Below are 20,139 nucleotides of genomic sequence, written 5' to 3' on the forward strand. Positions count from 1 at the left end.
TACTTGAACCATCATCACCTGCTGCTTCCCAGGGTGGCATTAGCAGGAAGCTGGATCACAAGCAGAGTAGCTGGGATTCAAACCAGACACTCCCACAGGGCATGCTGACAACCCACGCAGCAACCTAACTGCTGCATCACACATCGACCTGCTTTTTAATCCTGTGTGTTTCAGTACTGTCTGAACTTTTGTTAAATATGAGCAGGTACTATTTTTTTTTTAAATATTTATTTATTGCTTTGAGAGGAAGAGTGTTCCCATCCATTGGTTCACTCCCAAGTGCCTGCAATGGCCGGGACCGGGCCAGGCTGAAGCTGGGAGTTGGGAAGCTGGGAGTTCTCTACATAGGTCCATGCTTTCCAGATCACTTTTCTTCCCCAACAACTCCTTTCCCTGCTTCTACAAATGTGTCACCAATAGACTACTTAACTACACAATACCTGGGGTCAAATCTTGGCAAGGAAAACTGTTTGAAGAAGCAACATATGGCTGGCCTGCTTTTCCAATATCGTATTTAGCAATGGTAAAGTTCTCTTTTGGTTGCTTGGACACAGTCTGTTCTCAGTTCAGTCTCTTGTAGTTGTGGCCCTGACCAAGGCGACTGATGACAGGTCCAAAGGATAGGCCTGCTTTCCATGCCTCTCCCTTCTGCAGCTCCTACTCACCTTCATCTCGAAGCACACACGGCCCCTCCTGACCCCGTAGCTGGCACGGGCTCCTGACCAAAGGTATGCAAAGCCCTCGATTGTGAGCGGATAGCCACTACTCCTATCTCGGGCCACCTTGAAGTGGAGGTCGCAGTTATCTGTGGAGGAAAAAAGTCCGCAGCTGACTGATGTTTTAAAGGTACCAAGAATCAAGCTCCCCATGAGTGTTAACCAGGAAAACACAAGGTAACACATTGTAGGGCCGCATCCAAGAGGAACCAGTACACCCCCTAACCATTCTCTCTTTGAAGAAAAAGGGTTTTGGCTACTGCAAATTGGCTTACATTACTCCATATAAAAACTGAGTTTTGTTTAATTTTGTTTTTACTCCCCAGTTGGCCTTAACAGTCAGGTCTGGGCCAGGCAGAAGCCAGGAGCCAGGAACACATGGGTGACAAGGACCCAAGCAGTTAGGCATCATCCACGGCCTTCCCAGGCACATCAGCAGGAAGCCAGATTTGGAAGCAGAGCAGCTGAGACTTGAGGCAGCACTCCGATACTGGCATTGCAAGCTGTGGCTTAACACACTGGATCAGAATGCGAGCCCCAGGAACTGCGCTCTTGACCATGCAGGCAGGGCCCAAGGATATGCAAATGCCTCCGGTGGGAACTGTGTACAGAACAGCTAAACCCCAATGCCACAGATTTCAAACACTTCCCCATGTCAGCTCTATCAGCTTGGGAGCCAGACTTCTGTTATCAACGGCTGTAAAACAATCCAATCCTGATCCACACCTGCCACCTAGCAAATCTGGGCGCACCACAGGCTCCTCCTGCTCCTGTGGGCCCAGGACACCACTCCTACACCTCTGACTCCTCCCCCTCTCCGAGGAAACCTTTTTTAAGTCTGATCACTTAGCGTCTGACCAGATGCTGCCTCGGGGACAACTGCCACCCAATACTTTCAAAAGAGTTTAGCTTCACCTCAGGTAGGTTTTGTCTTTGACAACGTGTGACAGAAGAGACTGCATGTGAGATGTCTTCACCCCTCACCAAAGCCCATAGCCCCTGCTCTATAAAGACGTGCTACGTAAAGAAACGCACGCACAGGCAGCCTTTCCCTCTGCGGGGAGGCGCAATGTTCTCAGACCTGGTGGGCTTCTGGGTGCAGTCCGCTTCAGTCTATCACTCTGATCCTCAACTTGGGACATCTGAGAAGGGCCAGGACGCCCACAACCATTCCTCCACAGGTTTAGATGTGGTCAACGTGAACGCCACTCATCAGTGGAAAGAAAACTGAACCAGAGGACAGAGAGCAGGGCAGGCCAGGCGGGTTAGTGCCTCAGCAGACCAAGTGGCGCTGGCTTCACCAGGACACGAGCAGCTGGAGGAAATGGGGCAGCGGCTGTCAGAGGGCTGAGTCTCCCCAGCAGCACTGATTCCTCTCCTGCTGAGATGAGCCCCCTTCCAGGTGCAGGCTCCGAGAAACCTGAGAACCCACGGAGGCCGCAAGGTGGGCACTCCTCTTCGGAGAGGAGCTTGGAAGCAGAACGAGCTGCCCAGGGTCCCCAGCAAGAGCTGGGAGTCGGTCTCCTATCTCCCATCCCGCGTCCTGAGCGATGCTGCGTCTCACAGGTGCGCGATGCCAGGCAGGGGTTCTGGTAAAGGCCAAGGCACTGCTCCTGCAATGCTGCCCAGAGGTACAACCACATGGGCACCGTGAGGACTCACATGTATCGATGGCAACAAGGGTGTCATCAAAGTCGTCTTCATCCTCTTCGGCGGGAGGCTGAGGGGAGCGGCCCCTGCGTTGCAAAGTGAGGTTAATCACAAGAGAATAGTGGCAGGAACACAGAGGAGGGACAGAAAAGGCTCTGCTGGAATGTGCAGTGGCCCCAGCCTGCTTCCTCGTCTCCATTTCTTCTCTCACAGGTTGGCAATACAACTCTGGAACTCTTCCTATTAGCAATGAAAGCAATGACTGGTACTTCCGGGTGGGGCATGCGGGGTGGGTGGACACAAGGACACAGGGCATGCTCTACTGAAGTGGGGCATCAGAATCCTTTATAGAGTTTTAAATTTTTTTTTTTTTTTTTTTTGACAGGCAGAGTGGACAGTGAGAGAGAGAGACAGAGAGAAAGGTCTTCCTTTGCCGTTGGTTCACCCTCCAATGGCCGCCGCGGCCAGCGCGCTGTGGCCAGCGCACCGCGCTGATCCGATGGCAGGAGCCAGGAGCCAGGTGCTTTTCCTGGTCTCCCATGGGGTGCAGGGCCCAAGCACTTGGGCCATCCTCCACTGCACTCCCGGGCTACAGCAGAGAGCTGGCCTGGAAGAGGGGCAACCGGGACTAGAACCCAGCCGGTGTGCCAGCGCCGCAAGGCGGAGGATTAGCCTAGTGAGCCGCGGCACCGGCCTAGAGTTTTAAATTTTTAAAAAAGATTTATTTATTTGAAAGCTATAGTTAAGAGAGGGCGAGGTGGAGGGATCTTCCAACCACTGGTTCACTCCTCAAATGGTCACAATAGCAAGGACTGGGCCAGGCTGCAGCCAAGAGTCTGGAACTCCATCTAGGTCTCCCATGTGGGTGGCAGGGGCCAAAACACTTGGGTCATCATCTGCTATTTTCCCAGGCACATTAGCAGGGAGCTGGGTAGGAAATGGAGCAGCTAGGACTTGAACCGGTGCTCATATGGGATGCTGGTATTGCCAGCAGTGGCTCGACATGCTGTACAACACTGGCCTGGGAATGCTTTCTCAAAGACTTGTCCCGGCCGGCGCCGCAGCTCACTAGGCTAATCCTTTGCCTTGCAGCGCTGGCACACCGGGTTCTAGTCCCGGTCGGGGCACCGGATCCTGTCCCAGTTGCCCCTCTTCCAGGCCAGCTCTCTGCTGCGGCCAGGGAGTGCAGTGGAGGACGGCCCAAGTGCTTGGGCCCTGCACCCCATGGGAGACCAGGAGAAGTACCTGGCTCCTGCCTTCGAATCAGCATGGTGCGCTGGCCGCAGTGGTCATTGGAGGGTGAACCAACGGCAAAAGGAAGACCTTTCTCTCTGTCTCTCTCTCTCTGTCCACTCTGCCTGTCCAAAAAAAAAAAAAAAAGACTGGTCCCTCAGAACCAAGATTCTGATCCATGCCTTTTGCATGACAGTGGTCTCCACAATGAACTTCTTGGTATCCCTAAGGGTGCTGGCCAGGAAGGAGAATGTGCAAGATCCTAGATAAACTCCGATAATTACAGCCTGTCCACATAACAGTTTTCTTAAAACCCTACATCTAAAAGGATTTAAAGTGACCCATTTTTTTTTCCAGTCCTTTTCAAGTGTCCTAAATTATGAACAAGATTCATCTGCCTACCAAAGCACTAAAAAAGGGACTTACAATGCTGGCTTGGGCTTTACAGGAATAAGGGAGAGAGGCAGAAAGACGGGGTCTAAGGCCCAGGGCCCTGCCAGCATTGACCTAGCGCACCGTGTGCACAGACCAGGTCGCGTGGCCCCAGCTTGCGGCTCCCCTCTGCCGGAGTTCCCTTCCAGCCTGCTGACCCACAGCCAGCAGAGAGCCCGGTACACACAAGGGGCTCAGCACAGGGAAGCTTCCTCCTGGGAATCCTTTCCTGCCGGCCCCAGATCAGAATGCGCGCTCCTCCTCTGCGCCCCATCAGCAAGCAGCCTGTGCTCTGTGGGAGGCAGAGGAAGAAACCATGTGAGGAGGGCGCCACGTCCTAACTTTACCACCGTCTGTGAGACCCAGCGACGGATGGAGGGGCAGGACTGAGCCTGGAAGCGAAGGAGCGGGAGGGCTGGTCAGGAAAGGGAAAAGGCAAATGGCCAGAGTGGCCCTCTTGTGAGCTCCTGAAACTCCCCTGCAGCCTGACAAGTAACCAGTACTGGGGCTTACTGCTGAGAGTGTCTGTTCTCAGTCCCTGTCAGGATAAAAGAACGCAGACCCCACTGTCCACATCACCTCTGTGTCCCTGGTGTCTAGCCCAGGGGTGGGCGCCACATGGAAGCACTGAGTGGGAGGATGGAAGGAGACGGCTCGCCTGGGCAAGAGATCTTTCTCTGAACCAAAGGACCCCACGCGGCTACTAGGAACAGGACACTGTGCGGGACACCGCAGGCAGTAAGGCCAAGACTCAGACGTAGCCTGGCAACTCACACCCAAATGCGAGGTGTTTGGGATTCACCCTGCAGGTAACAAGAAGTGGGAACCGGGAGAAAGATCCAAGTTCAGGAACGCTGATCCTGGGAGCAGTGCAGGAAGGACTGGGAGAAAGTGTCAGCCCAAGGAGACCTGCTCGGCTCCTCTGCCTTAGAACTAAGGTCCCCAGCGGGTATGGGGCCGCGGGCATGGAAGCCTACGGAATACTGCGACTCGCGCCTCAGATTCTCACCTCCGATCCTCTCGGTGCTCAAAGTACCCGCGGCCCCGGTTTTCTTCGTAAGGCCTCTTGCGACTCTGGAACTGCTGTCTGTCGGGCTTGAGCTGAGGAGCTTCAGGCGGGAGGAAGCTGGTGGGTCCTTCTTGTTTCATCTCTGTCTTCCCTTCTACTGCCAGGACAAATTCACATGGTGGTCACACTTGGAAACTCCTCAGCTGCGGGAGAAACGCTGGTCCCTTTTACCCCAGGAGATACAGGTGGACTGCTGACTAGGAGTGAAGGGCGGGGCACAGGCAGCTTTGCTGGCTGCAACAGGAAGAAGCCTGCTGAGCAAGCCAAGAAGGTGAGCGCGGAGAACAGGGTCAGGACACAGGAGAGCACGTGGCCGTACAGCTGGCAGTCACACAGCTCAGGCTTCACGGGGAAGGGGGCTTCAGCACTAAATGACGACAGTCTTTTTAATTCAAAGGTGAAAAAGCTGCCTTTGGCTAACAGGCCAGAGACCCATGAAGGCTGGCAGCTCCCTTGGCCTGTGCTGATTGGAAAAGAGTCCTCCAAGACTTCTAAGAGCCCAGAGTCACCCCATAAGGGAGGATCTGCGGTTGAGCTACACCATAGCTAGGGTTCACCTCATTAAGTCACACCACACACAGGAAGCCAAGATGCGGACAGGGTACTGCAGGTCACGGGAAAGTCCCATTCCCAGGCACTCCAAAAACCTGCATCCAACCAAGAGCAAGTGTGGACTCACCCCAGACCCCTCTCTCACAGCACCCGCCCAGTGCTGGGTGCAGTCACACCTGCGCATTTCAGTCCAAGACCACCCTGGATCACTCCCTAGCTTTGGCATGTGACCCAATCTCCCAGAGACGTCTACTGGGCAAGTCAAGAAGGTTGCCCTGGAGGGCAGAGCTAGGACACAGGGAGCCACCCTGCAGAGGGCCTCAGGTTCCCTGGGCTGGTGCACAGGGACACCATCAAAATCTGTTGATAACGGCACATAAAACACTCCCCTTGGACGGTGGACGGACAATTCCTCTAGTCTCAGAGCCTGACACAAATCTGCAGTTTAACCTACATTCACTGGAGTCTTGAATCAGCCACAAGAAATGTCTGGGGAATTCACTTTGTGGGTGAACCAGAGTGGAATCAGAATCAACTGGTCTCCCCGAGAAAATGCACCAGGGCTGTAACACAGGGAAAGAGCAAACACTGGAGTCAGTCCTGGCCCTGTCATTTCTCAGCAATGGGACCCTGGCTTCGAAACGGTAAGACATACGCCATGAAGACCAACGCTGCTTATTAATCTACAGCACTGACCCAGGGGAGTTTCCCTGGTTAGAGCCGGAGCTCTGCCCTTACACAAGTCAACTGTCCACTCTGTAAACCTAGGAGGAAACAGCCTCATTGTATCTATCTCCCAAATTGACACCAGAAGAAAGTGCTCTGCAAAGATACATTTCCAGGTTGGGGAAATCCTGAGTTTAAACAACAGGACAGCAGGTTTGCTTCAATGCAGGACTTCTCGGGGCCTTAGATGCTCTAAAGAGCACTGCCAATCTCCACAACATGGTCCAACCTATGCCGCGTTTCCAGCCACACGGTTAAGGAACCCTTTCCTGAGCAGTAACACACCCTGGAACAACATTCTCCAGAATGTGGGGACCACTAGACTGATTCAGAAGGCCCTCCTGGCCTCCATTTACGAAGATTCTAAGACTCAAGCACTGGCCTCCAGGTCTAAAGTGCCCATGGTATTGGTATTCACAGCTGACAATGGAGACAAAGAACCAGCCCCAACACTTGAAAGTGGGGCTGGGGTCTTCCCTTTAAAAAATGCAATATAACACAACACCAATCTGCTGGAGTGAGGGGCGCCAGGTTAACAAAGTCTGAGGAGACAGGTTCCAGAGACGCGGTAGGGGCCCAAGCAGATTCTGCTTCCATCCAAGAAGATGCTGCTCGCATCACTCACCTGGGCGATGGGACTGCTGCTGCGGCTCCATGTCTAGTGCTCTCCTCTCATAGGCAGACTCATGCTCTTGCTTGATGACCTGGGTCTCATAGAACTGGTTCTGCCTGGTAATATTGTCCATGACATCTTAAGACAAAAAAGAAAGAAAAGAGAAAGCCAGTTAGATGGGTGCTCCAGAGGGCACCCTGGCCATACACGCCATCCCCACTGGAGCCAGTCAGGGTGCCAGAGGCTAACGTGTGACACACCTGCAGATGTGGAAGAGGGGCCCTCTCACCCCTCGGAAGATGGCGCTACCTGTGACTGGGTTTGTACAGAAACTGTACAAACCGACCGATGTGCAACTCCTATGAAGTGAGGCAACGGCAAGGTCAGAGAAAGGGTCCACCTTGACCTCCCTGAGTTCCCACCCCAGGGCCGGGGTAAATCTCCAGACACCTGGGACTCCATGGAGCACAATTTAAGAAACCACCAGCCTAGCTGTTCTCTACGACAGTGTGATGCTTAGGGAGAGCCTTCAGGGTGCAACATCGAAAACTGTCTCAGGCACAAGTCAGCCCTCTGCCCAGCTCTGACTGTTCCCACCCCTGCCCTGCAGAGGCAAGGGTGACAATCTCAGTGGATGGGAAAATGGAGAAGGGAAGGAGCTATGAAGAAAACGGGAATCCCAAGAGTAGCCCTCAGCCTCATTGGGGATCTGTCCTGAAATACCAGGAGTCAGGCTGGAGGGGTTTCAGGAAGGTTTCCCGCAGGCGCAGAGGAGAGCGGCTGCAGCGTGCTGGGAACGATTCCTGGAGTGTGCGCTCCACACCAGAGCCTAGGATAAGCTCTCCCTACGGAGGCCTTTGCAGTTTAGGGAGACAGGCATATTAAACAAACGCACAGGGGCCAGAACAGTGGCTCAGCAGGTTAAAGCCACTGGCTGCAGTGCCAGCATCCCATACAGGCACCAGTTTGAATCCTGGCTGCTCCACTTCCGATCCAGCTCCCTGTTAATGGCCTGGGAAAGCAGCAGAGGATGGATGGTCCAAGTGCTTGGGCCCCTGCACCTGCATGGGAGACCAGGAAGAAGCTCCTGGCTTTGGTCTGGCCCAGCCCCAGCCATTGCAGTCATTTGGGAAGTGAACCAGCAAATGAAAGCTCTCTCTCCTTCTAACGCAGCTTTTCAAATAAATAAATCTAAAAACAAAACAAAACAAAACAAAACAAAACACCATACACACACAAATGCACAGAAGTTTAACTATGATTGTGTTAAGGGTTATCAAGAGGCTGGCGCCGCGGCTCACTAGGCTAATCCTCCGCCTTGCGGCGCTGGCACACCAGGTTCTAGTCCCAGTCAGGGCGCCGGATTCTGTCCCGGTTTCCCCTCTTCCAGGCCAGCTCTCTGCTGTGGCCAGGGAGTGCAGTGGAGGATGGCCCAAGTGCTTGGGCCCTGCACCCCATGGGAGACCAGGAGAAGCACCTGGCTCCTGCCATTGGATCAGCGTGGTGCGCTGGCCGCAGCACGCCGGCCGCGGCAGCCATTGGAGGGTGAAGCAATGGCAAAGGAAGACCTTTCTCTCTGTCTCTCTCTCTCACTGTCCACTCTGCCTGTCAAAAAAAAAAGAAAAAAAAAATTAAAAAAGAAAAAGGAAAAAAAAGAAAGGGTTATCAAGAAATATCAGGAGCTAAAAAAGAAAAGGGACCTGAGAAATAACAGCCAAGGTTTGGCTCCAAGGTCACAGGAACGAAGATTCAGGGATGAGAATGGAGAATATTGCCGGGGTTGGGATACTGCACAGGAAAGCTCAGAGGTGGGACTGAAACCAGACCTTCCCCCTAACCCAGACACTCTCTCAAGGGGCAGAACCTTGCAGGCAAACCTGAGAGGGCTTTGGAGACTGAGTGAGCGCCAGCGAGCAGCACACCGGCTCTCGGCCCCAGGGGCCGCTCTCTGCTGGGTGCCTCCCGAGTCCTCCTCGCGGCTGTGCCAGCAGCAGTGAGGCAGAACCACGGGGAAGCAGAGCCTATCCTGCCACTTGTTGACTGACTGGATGCTTTCTCAGAGGACAAACACATCTGGGCACAAACCTGGTGCGGCCCAAAGGGAGGAAAGTCTCAGGTCACGTGGTGCCTTACAGGTCTGTTTACCAAGGCTGAGGGAGGGTCGCAGGGGTGTGGAGGGCACTCAAAGGACTCTGGTGCAGAGGGCAGGGCGAGAGGAAGAGAGGGAACGTCATCTTCCCTGGGATGTGAGGTCCTCTCAGCCCAGCTGCTTCCTCCAGGCGCTAGGCAGTGTGTGCCCCAGAGCCTCAAGCCTCTCTAAGCATCCCTCTGGGCCCGGAGCAGCCTGCCCAGGGAGCCAAGATGCTGGGGTCCCTCTCCATCCCCTAAACGCCGCTTTCCTCATCAGCAGGCGGACCCGGGGAGAGGCCCCTCACGCGTGACTTCATTCTTAACAACCCTGTAACCCCATTTTACACACAAGGAAACCAGACGCACGGAGATGAAGCACCCTGCCCGAGTCACAGAGCCGAACCTGAAACAGTCTAGAGGCTGCGTGCCGAGGCATCCAACCACCCTGCTCTCCCGGAACTCTGCCCCACTGGGGGCTCCCACTCTATAGACAAGCTCGCCGGGCCACTTCTTCCTTCCCAGGTCTCTGCCACGCCACGCACGCTGCCAGCACCTGGGTCCTGGACAGTCGCTGGGCTGTTCTCCACTCCAAATTTACACGCAGGCTGCCACATCTCTCGTGAACGAGGACCCAGTGCCAACCCCAAGTCTCCTCCATGGCCACATTTCTCCTCTCACCTTCTTCCCCCAGCCCCAGGGTGCCCTTTCCACAGACCCCCCAGAAGCCCTGGACACCACAGTCCTTCCCCCTTAACCTCTCTTCCTCCCATCTTTGCAGTCCCAGTGCTGAAAAAAAGTCGCCCTCTGCTAACTCCAGACTCACTCTCTGCCATGCCAGGTCTCTGCTCCTCAAACAGCTGCAGGCCTACCCTAATCCCTCCACTCCCACACTCACTCCTATTGGCTGATGCAGATACTCCCTGGGCACGCAAGTAACTGCTTCTGGGGACCAAGGAACCCTCACCGGGAGATGCTGAGCCCCACCTCTCCCCCCAACAACACCCCGAGGCCCCCGGGGACCAAGTCAACAGGCTTGCCTTCTCCTTCCATTACTCACTCACTCCCCCTCCCCCATCTTCCCAGACAGCTACACACTCCCGTGCTGGACACGAGGATCCCCTGTCCCTCGGTTACTTCACCAAATTCAAGCACTACCAGCTTGCTCTCTGCGCCCGTCCTACCCCCGGCTGCCCCGTTCACCAGGACCATTCAGCACAGCCACTGAGTTCCGGCCCGGAGAGCTTGCCCAGTCCCAGGCTCCCGGGTCCTTTGTCCAGGGAAGCATCTTTCCTGCCCCCACGAGCTTCAGGACACCAAGGCTCCTGGTGCCGCCTCTGGCAGTCAACCACAAGGTCCCCGGATCGCCCAGCACCCAGTGCCCAAGGTGCGCCTGCCTCTCGGCTGGCCTCCCAGCCTGGAAGAGAGGTGGGTCCCCCCGTGGAACAAGCTGGTCTCCCACATCCCCTCACGGATCTCCGGCCAACACCAGAGCACCCAGTCCACCGCAGACACCAGTGCCTCCATCTCATCAACCCACCTCAGGACCCTATCAGCCGCTCCGGCCCGGACCCCGGCCTCTCCGTCCCGAAGCTGGAAACGCGGCTCCTAACGCCCAGCCCACCCTGCTGCAAACCCCAGGATCACCATTTCCAAGCCTCTCCCCAAGCCCCTAAATAGAAAACCTCTTTTTCTTCCGACTCCGTTCGGTTCCAAAAACCACGGTTTCCGGTCTCCGAGCCCTAAGGTCCAGAACCCTCCCCATTCCCTGGACCCACCTCTTTTCCGACACCGACAGCGCCCACCCCCAGCTTCTCCCCCGCGCCGAATGCCAGAATCCACCCGCCGGCCGTCCCGAGGCCCCGGTCCCCAGATCCTTCGCGGCGGCCGATCGCAGGACCCCCCGATCCTCACAGCAAGTCCCCGACCTCGGGCGCCGGACTCCCGCGTCCCACAGCCCTATCTTGGCCCAGACTCCAGGCTCCCCGGCCCCCGCCCCGCGCACTCTCACAATGTCCGTCCGGCCCCGAGTAGCCGCCGGGCTCCGGGTGCGGCTGCAGCCCGGGCGGCGGTGGCTGCGCGGTCCCCTCCAGCTCGGAGCCCCCCTCGGTCTCGACCTCCTCGTTGTTGTGCCCAGGTCGCCCCGGTTCGTCGTCGGCCTCGAGCTCCCGCTCGTCGTCGGGCTCCTCGGCCTCCAGCGCAGCCTGCAGCCGGTCAGCAAGCTCGGCCTTAAGGCCGCGAGTGTCCAGGCCGCGGCGCTGCAGCTCCTCGCGAAGTTCGTTCACCTTCAGACGGCGTACATCCATGGCCCGGGCCCCCGGGGCGGCCCCCGAGCCCGGCCCGGCCTCCCAGGGCTCTGTCCCCCTTAAACCTCTCCTGTCAGGAGGCGAAGGGGGAAAGGGGGGGGGGCTACTCCAATGGCGGCGGCGGCTCAAAATGGCCGCCGCCGCCGCCACCTCCCCCTCCCAGTGCGCCGTACGATGCAACACGGGTGTCAATTGGCCAGCGCTCGGGGGCAACGGGCGCGGGCCCGGAGACTCAGCCAGTTAGAGCACAGTTTTCAAAATAACGACAGTGAGAGGGCCTACGAGCAGCCAGGGAGGAAGCGTTGGCCTACGTCGAAGACGCGGCCCAAGCGGAGGGCGGGAAAAGGCAGAAGGCGGAGCGCCAGCTGATTGGATGGCGCCCGCGCGCCCGCTGCTGTAAGGTCGAATGAGAAAAGGGGAGTAACGATTTAGTCCAATCAACCTTGGGCTTTCAAAATGAGCGCCCCCCCCCCCGCCTTTCCTGCGAAGTCCTTTCATCGAGCTAAGTGTCTTTGCAACACACATTCTGATTTGTCTACATCTCCCGCCCCTTGAGGAGTACGAGCGGGTAAAGTCACTAGAACCAATCAAAACGAGGGTCGGTAGAAACCCCTCCTTCCTGTTGCCTTTAAGAAACCGGAAAGAGAAAAATTCACGAAGGACCCGCCCCTTGCCGTTAGGGCGGTTTCAAAACAATCTGTCCACCAATTGCATTTATTGTCTCATCTCACTGAGGGCCGGTAGAGATGGGTCGCTTGAGGAAAAGCTAACAGGATTGGCCGTTTTTCAGAGGCTTGCCTCACAAATTTCGCCGTAGAGGGAGGCATATGGAGTAGATATTAAACAGATATATTATTCATAATCTGGAACTCGGCTGTTTTATTATTACTTTTTTAATGAAAAACGGAACTTTGGCGAGTCCTGCAGGTTTGATACTAGAGGCTAGGCCAGCGACGAGAGAAAAGTTGTCAAGGAAACCGCGTGTCCATCCCCTGGCCAGCTCGCCTCGCGGGGCCTCTGTCCGCGACCGCAGCCTCGCGGAGGCCGTGGAGCCGCCCCTCTCCGGGTAGAGCCCCGCACTGAGCGGCTGTCCCCTCCCCGACCCTCTGCATGGCTGTCCGGGGCACCTGGCCGACGGGCTCAGAGACGCGGATCGGGCCTCCCGCTAATAAACACGGACGCCCGAGTTCCCCGGCGTCTAACGCCGCGCCACCTGTCGCCTCTAACTCAAACGGACAAACCCGGAGTCAGACACACAGCCGAGGCACGCAAGGCCCACACCCGCCACACTCCAGCGGAGCAGACAAAGGCGCGCGCCGCGCAGATACACCCCCAGGCTCGGGTCGGATCAGGTGCAGCACACCGGCAGCGCAGGTGTGCCCGCGAAGCTCCGCGCGGCCGGGCGGCCCCACACCGCACCGACCCAGCGGACAGTGCCACTGCAGCCACCCGGACACGCAGCACCCACTCCGCGGCGGGACAGACACTCACGTGGGCCCGGAGGTTCCAGTCCAGACACCCCGCCCCTCGCCCACGTCCGACTTCCTCTCTCCTCCCAGCCTTGCACAACGATTTGTTCTAAAAAAGTTTGTGGCCCGGATTGAACCGTCCCGGCTTCTCGGGAGCCGCCACCGGGGGGCGTCCGGGCGCTGCCAGGGGCTCCTCGGTCCGCTCCCGGACACACCCTGGACTGCGCGCCCGGGGCAGCGAGCGGACTCCCCTGGTGGACCCGGGACTACCGGAGGGGTTCTGTGCCCGCGTTTCTCTTCCTGGACTGTGGGTACCTGTTCTGCTCCGTGTCTCAGGATTTCTATCACTTTGTATCTGTTGCTCAAGTTTCTTCCTCTTCCCGCTGGGTGTCTGCCTGATTGTGTGTGTTTGGCCTCGATGTACAGTGTTCATTTAGACCTCTCTAGGGAGGAGACTTTCGTAGACCCCACCACACCCTTCCTGGTACTGACAGAGAAACTGAATGGCTGGGGAGAGGGGCCGCATCGCAGCTGAATGCAGATGAGAGGAGACACAAAGAGGATTACGAAGTTTTATGTGCTCTCAGCTCCTCCGGAGGCACCAGAGACCACACTTGTACACCGGCGATAAGGGACTGGCTCATGGGGGCAGCATGACCCAAAAGTAGGGAGCCGCCCATCCCCCGGGGTGGTGGGGAAGGAGGCATCCCTAATGCATTGCACAGGCTTGGGGGGAGGAGGAAGCGAAGGCAGTGCCTAAGAAGGGGAGGGGCACATAGAGGAACCCTATCAGGTTAGAACCCTGGAATCGTACCTAATACTCTAGGCTGTGGACCCTGAGAACTGAGAACACGCAGTCTTTTAACTGCAGTACCTAGAACCTTCAGATTGACAAATGTGGATTCTTGGGTCCTTCACATGATCCTAGGAAGGCAGAGTGCACATAGAACCTGGAGGTGTCCAATGTTAGGAATGATTAGAACTTTGGAGTCTAGTTAGTCATGGCTACTGGTGAGAGTCCTGCATGCAGAATCTTGGACCAACAGACCCTAGAGTGCCCTGAAACACAGGCTAGACCGGCATCAGGATCTCAGGGATTAAAATCCAGACTCCTGGAGCATATGATCTAGAATCTTAGATTCCGAGACTAAGTCTTAGGATGTCACATCTTAGGACATGAGACCACAGAACGTCCATCTTTAGACTCTTAGAACTTCTGAGTTGCAGATTCTAGAATCCTGGATCATCTATGACCTCAGAGTCCATTAGGATATCAAACCTTGAGGAGACAATGTTTTGAAGCCTTCGTGTCTAGACTCTTATGGTTAAAGGATTTAGATCTGAGAGCCCTAGAATGTCAGCTTTTAGAACTGTAGGCCTTAGGACCTCCATGTCTAGAATTACAGAATCTACATTCTTACATACTACCATTAGAAAAACAAAATCTAGAGCTTTAGAACCTAAAGTCTTGGGGTCTTATCAAGAATCTTAGAACCAGAAAATCTAGAACCACACAATCTCACAGCCTTAGAACTTCCTTGCTGAGAACTTGAGCACTTTTGAGTTAGAGACGTTGGAATTTCAGGTCCTTAGAACCAAGAACTCGTAGTATCTCTGAAACCCAGAACCTCGGCATCGAGACCCCTTAACCCTTGGAGTCCCGAGTCTCGGAATGCAAAGGCCTGGGAGTACCTTGAGAGACTGCAGTCGAACCTCTTCCTCCTACAGGTGGGGGTGCTGTGGTGCAGGGAAGGCAAGGGTCTGTCCGGATGGAGGGGGGTGGCAGGAAGACAGGGCTGCAGTGGGGAGAAACCTAGGGTGGGAGAGTGGGGAGGGGGCTTCCCCCAGTGGCAGTGCCTAGCTTGGATCCTGAGAGGAAGTTCTGGGTAGAGGGTCATCTCAGACTCCATCCTCCTGTGCCGGGGGTGCTTGGGAGCTCCTGTCGGCAGGCAGAGCAGGGCCAGGGGCCGTGGAAGGGCAGAGGACGTAGCGTCCGGCAGGATGGACCTCCGCGGCCGTAAGGCAGCTGCAGGAGTCCTTCGGGTCGGGCTGGGTGTGCGGCTCTGCTCCTCCGGCAGCTCCACGGGGCTCGGAATGACCTCCGCCCTCGTCCATGTTGACGTAGAGGATTTCGTCAGGCTCCTGGGCAGGGGGCAGGGTCTTCAGCGTGTTCTCCAGGTCTTCCCGCAGCTCTGAAAAACTTGGCCGGTCTCGGGGGTTCAGCTCCCAGCACCGGGACATCAGGGCATACCTAGGGCAACAAAGTGAGGGGTGAGAGACTGAGCAGGGACTCAGACAGACGGCATTCTGGGAGTCTGGGGACACTGTATGACACGCAGAGAACCGGGGGCGTTTCAAAGGGCTGTGGGGAAACAGCAATGTGGGGGAATCTTCCAGAGATTTGGAGATGCTCAGCAGTTTCTGCAGGGCGTCCTGGAGGTGGGATGTGGGAAGGGCCTGGGGACACCTGTCTGGTGTGAGGATCGGGCCTGGGGACACCTGTCTGGTGTGAGGATCTGCTCCAGCACAGCTTTCCAGGTGAGCCTCCAAGAAGAGACCCCGGCATCAGAGCCTGGCCCTGCCACCTAGAGGCTGCGCTGGTTTAAAACAAGCCCATAAAGCCTCCTTTCAAAGGATGGCAGGAAGTCCCCTCCTGCTGTGTGCAGCCAGTGTGTGTGACTTCCGAGACCAGCTCACACAGGCACTGTGGCTTCCTGCCTGCACTTGCCCTGGAGTCACCGTCCCAGTGCTAGGGAGGGGTCCTTGTGGCTAGGATCAGGGCCACTGGCCTCAGCCCTGTGAGGGAGCCAATTAGAAAGTGACCTTGGCAGCCCCAGCTGACATCTTGAGTGTAACCCCCTTAGAGACTGAGAGCCAGAATCACCCTGTTAAACTGTTCTCAGACTCCGGACCTTCAAAAATTCTACCAAGTTTGTTATTTTAAGCCTATTAGATGGGCCGGTTCGAGTCCTGGCTGTTCCACTTCTGATCCAGCTCCCTGCTAATGTGCCTGGGAAAGCAGCGGAGGATGGATCAAGTGCTTGGGTCCCTGCACCCACGTGGGAGACCCCGATGGAGTTCTAGGCTCCTGGCTTTAGTCTGGCCCAGCTGTGGTCATTGTGGCCATTTGGGAATGAACCATCATATGAGAGATCTTTCCCTCTCTTTTTTTCTGTAACTCTTGACTTTCAAATAAATAAAAAAAATTTTTTTTATTTATTTGAAAGGCAAAGAGGCATAGAGAGAGAGAGGTCTTCCATCTACTGGTTCACTCCCCAAATGGCCCCAATGGCCAGAGTGGGACCAATCCAAAGCCAGGAGCCTGTAGCTTCTTCTGGGTCTCCCACATGGGTGCAGAGGCCCAAGGACTTGGGCCACCTTCTACTGCTTTTCCAGACACATCAGCAGGGAGCTGGATCAGAAGTAGAGCAGCTGGGACTCAAACCAGTGCCTATACTGGATGCCAGCACTGCAGGTGGCAGCTTTACCAGCTATGCCACAGCACCACCCTCAATAAGATAAATCTTAAAAAACCAACCAACAAACAAGAACAGGCTATGTGGGGCTGGCCTTGTGCAGCAGTGGGTAAAGCTGCCGCCTGTGACACCAGCATCCCATACAGTTGTGTCAGTTTAAGTCCCAGCTGCTCCACTTCTGATCCAGCTCCCTGCTAATGGCCTAGAAAAAGCAGAAAGACGACCCAAGTGCTTGGGCCCCTGCCATCCAGTAGTTCTTGACTCCTGGCTTCAGCCTGGCCAGCCCTGGCCATGGCAGCCACCTGGGGGGTGAACCACTGGATGGAAGATCTCCCCTCTCTCTGTAGCTCTTTCAAATAAACAAACCTGTTCCTTTTTAAACAAAGGCTATGAGAGTTGGGGGTATAAGTTATTAACGCACCAACTGTGCAACCTTTGGCGAGGGACTCCACTTCCCTGTAGGCCTTGGTTTTCTCACCAGCAAAATGGAAACAAAAATTATCTCCCTCACATAGCTGTGGTGAGGGTTAGATGATTTAATACACACAAAGCACCTAAAACGGTGCCTGCTAGTAAGTTCTAGAAAATGAGTAGCTATTATTCTCACTCCCTTTGGCTTTGGGAGCACCCAAGGAGGACCTGGCAAGTCTGAAGCCCCAGGCTGTCTCCTCTGGACCCAAGCAATTTCCTCTGTTTACCCTCAAAGTGCTGGCTAACTGCCGTGCCTCACTGCACGCCGTAATACCGCCAAGATTGATGGGCACGTCCTCAAGGAGACTGCAAGATCTCAGAGGAGCCCTAAGAGCCTGGCGGAGGTTCAGTAACCCGAGCCTCTGCCGTGTCCTGGGTGCCGAGGAGTACCTGGGAGGAGCGTGGGGTGCTCAGGGCCACCGGGTGAGGTTGTGCAGTTGGTCACTCACTACCCAAGGACACACAGCTGGGGGGCCCGATCCAGCCTGCACACCATGTAACCTTAGCTAATTGGCTCCCCATTGGCTCCTAATGGTCCTGCCAGAGTACTGGAGAGGGGCAGGAGGGTCACTCCACACGCTGAGCACTGCACCCACGTCTTAAGGGTCCTGGGGATGTCCGGGCCACGTGGGGTGCTCAGGGGCGTGCAGTGCATTTAAGGCTGTGTATGGGGAGTCCCAGGGGTCCTCACAGTCCATCCAGACAGTCTGCAGGCTGCTTCAGGCGGTTTCCCTGGCGCAGGTAGTCATAAATCTCGCTGTTCTCCACGCCTGGGTACGGCGTCTGACCGCGGGTGGCGATCTCCCACATGGTCACCCCAAAGGACCACTATGGGAGGCAGAGGGAGGGGATTAGAGGGGCTCTGCAGCACAAGAGACCCCCAACATGTAGGTTCACAGGCACAGCACAGAGACCCCCAACACGCAGGTTCACAGAGTGCCCCCAACACGTAGGTTCACAGGGCACAGCCGAGACCCCTGACACACAGGTTCACGGGCACAGCACAGAGACCCCCGACACACAGGTTCACGGGTACAGTCCCTCTCATGTACACATGTTCCCAGCCACCTATTGGTGCATCACAAGTATTTATAGAAATTCTTTCCTGGGGCCGGTGCTATGGCATAGCGGGTAAAGCTGCTGCCTGCGTTGCTGGCATCCCATATGGGTGCTGGTTCGAGTCCTGGATGCTCCACTTCCAATCCAGCTCTCTGCTATTCTTTCCCCAGTTACACACACACACACACACACACACACACACACACACACTATCCAGGCACACACCTCATGCTTCCTGGACACATGACCTCAACTGTCACCCTCCATACTGCTGTACACACTGCACAGGTGCAGGCACATGCGTGCCTGGTCACTGTTGCTTCTCCTAACCTGTAAGATCCACACTGCTGCTATGCACGTGTGTGTCTGTGTATCCCCATGTACACACCACCACTCAGACACACACGCTGCCCCACACAGTGAGCCCTGCACCCATAGCTGCCTAGGCGCAGTGTGTGATGGCCAGGCCCTGCCTGTTCACGCCAGCCCTGCACACATACCACGTCGCTCTTGCTTGTGTAGACGCGGTCAGCCAGGCTCTCGATTGCGATCCACTTGACGGGCATCTTGGCAATGCGGCCCTGGCGGTAGTAGTCCCCGTTGTAGATCTTCTTGGAAAGCCCGAAGTCGGCCACACACACGGACATGTTCTCATTCAGCCTGCCGGGATGGGGGAGAGAACAGGCTCCAGGCCCCAGCCACCTCCACCAGGAAGCCTGCCTGGCTCTCACAGGGCTCCACTGCCCAGCCACGCTGCCCTGTGTCAGGGTGAGGAAGCTCTCGCCTGCACCCTTGCCCTAGTCCAGGAAGGAACTGCTTTACTTCTCGTTTCCTTCCCAGCCTGCCTGGCTCTGGTGTTTCGACAGATTCTAAAGTCCTTCCTAGGTTCCTGACTTTAACAGTTTTCTTGGCGGATAGCAGATATACAATGTCAAACCCTCAGGGAACGGCTCCCTGTGTGTCCATGGACACACCTATGTATCCAGCACCCACATTAAGAAGCAACACCCAGGGGCCAGCACTGTGGCATAGCGGGAAAAGCCTCTGCCTGCAGTGCTGGCATCCCATATGGGTGCTGGTTCGAGTCCTGGCTGCTCCACTTCCGATCCAGCTCTCTGCTATGGCCTGGGAAAGCAGTAGAAGATGGCCCAAGTGTTTGGGCCCCTGCACCCACATGGGAGACCCGGAAGAGGCTCCTGGCTCCTGGCTTTGGATCAGCTGTTGTGGCCATCTGTGGAGTGAACCAGAGGATGGAAGACCTCTCTCTCTCTCTCTCTCTCTGCCTCTGCCTCTAACTCTGCCTTTCAAATAAATAAATAAATAAATCTTTAAAAAATAAAAAATAAGCAGCAGCAGCAGCATCCACAGCCAGGCATCTGGCACAGTGGTTAAGCTGCCCCCCATATCCTAGTGCCTGCGTTCAACTCTCAGCTCTGCTTCTGATCCCGCTTCCTGCTACTGTGTGCTCTAGGAGGCAGAGATGATGGCCAAAGTAATTTTATCCCTGCAACCCACATGGGAGACCCAGATGGAACTCCCAGCTCTTGGTGTCAGCCTGGCCCAGCTCTGTCTGTTGCAGCACTGATGGGAGAGCTCTCTATTTTTCTGTCTTTCAAGAAACCTTTTTTAAAAGATTCATTTTTATTTTTATTTAAAAGGCATAGTGACACACAGAGAGAAGAAGAGGGAGAAAGAGAGGAAAGGAGAGAGAGGGAGAGAGAGAAATCTTCTATCCCAAACAGCCGTAACAACTGGGGCTTGGAGAGGCCAAAGCCTGGAGCCTGGATCTCCATCCGGGTGTCCTACATGGGTGGCAGGGGTCCAAGTGCTTGGGCCATCTTCTGTTGCTTTCCCATAGGTGTGTTAGCAGCAAGCTGGATCAGAAGTGGAGCATCGGGGAGTTGAACCAGTGTTCTGACATGGGAACTTAACCTGCTGTGCCACCACACCAGTCCCCACCTTTCAAGTAAATAAAACTAAAAGAAGAAAGAAAAAACACCCATAGAACATTCATACAGTAGAATACTACATAGCAAAGAAAATGAGAAACCTACGAATTACACATGCCAACACGGAACAATCCCAGAAGATCACACTAGCCAGAGAAGCCTGACATAAGGGGTACAGACTGCGTGGCTGCAGTTAGAGGACATTTAAGAACAGATGAGGCGGGCCAGCGCCACGGCTCACTAGGCTAATCCTCCACCTTGCGGCGCCGGCACACCAGGTTCTAGTCCCAG

General features: G+C 55.6%; 2 protein-coding genes across 12 annotated transcripts in view; both read right to left on the reverse strand.

The window, feature by feature from the left end:
* HNRNPUL1 (heterogeneous nuclear ribonucleoprotein U like 1) overlaps positions 1-13,328 on the reverse strand; it is a 36,525-nt gene extending 23,197 nt beyond the window's left edge. Inside the window, exons 1-5 of one of the 10 annotated variants that reach the window (XM_089318794.1) lie at positions 13,209-13,328; positions 7,004-7,129; positions 5,041-5,197; positions 2,379-2,452; positions 666-805 (exon numbers count right to left, since the gene is read on the reverse strand). In XM_089318794.1, coding sequence (XP_089174920.1) covers positions 666-805; positions 2,379-2,452; positions 5,041-5,197; positions 7,004-7,129; positions 13,209-13,326 — 615 coding nt within the window. In that variant the 5' untranslated portion in view covers positions 13,327-13,328. Of the gene's footprint in view, positions 1-665; positions 806-2,378; positions 2,453-5,040; positions 5,198-7,003; positions 7,130-10,658; positions 10,877-11,129; positions 11,774-12,915; positions 13,039-13,208 lie in introns of those variants that run through there. The other 9 variants (XM_070062167.2, XM_070062175.2, XM_070062171.2 and 6 more) reach the window with 9 other exon arrangements.
* A 126-nt stretch (positions 13,329-13,454) lies between these two features.
* Positions 13,455-20,139, reverse strand: part of AXL (AXL receptor tyrosine kinase) — a 28,752-nt gene continuing 22,067 nt past the window's right edge. For both annotated transcript variants that reach the window (XM_051836360.3, XM_008249707.5), the window contains 3 exons: positions 18,400-18,559; positions 17,532-17,668; positions 13,455-15,144 (listed from right to left, as the gene is read on the reverse strand). In XM_051836360.3, coding sequence (XP_051692320.3) covers positions 14,793-15,144; positions 17,532-17,668; positions 18,400-18,559 — 649 coding nt within the window. In that variant the 3' untranslated portion in view covers positions 13,455-14,792. The remainder of the gene's footprint in view (positions 15,145-17,531; positions 17,669-18,399; positions 18,560-20,139) is intronic.

Source organism: Oryctolagus cuniculus, chromosome 18 (assembly GCF_051225735.1).
Source record: "Oryctolagus cuniculus isolate XC-2025 breed Fujian yellow rabbit chromosome 18, ASM5122573v1, whole genome shotgun sequence".
Lineage (NCBI taxonomy): Eukaryota > Metazoa > Chordata > Mammalia > Lagomorpha > Leporidae > Oryctolagus > Oryctolagus cuniculus.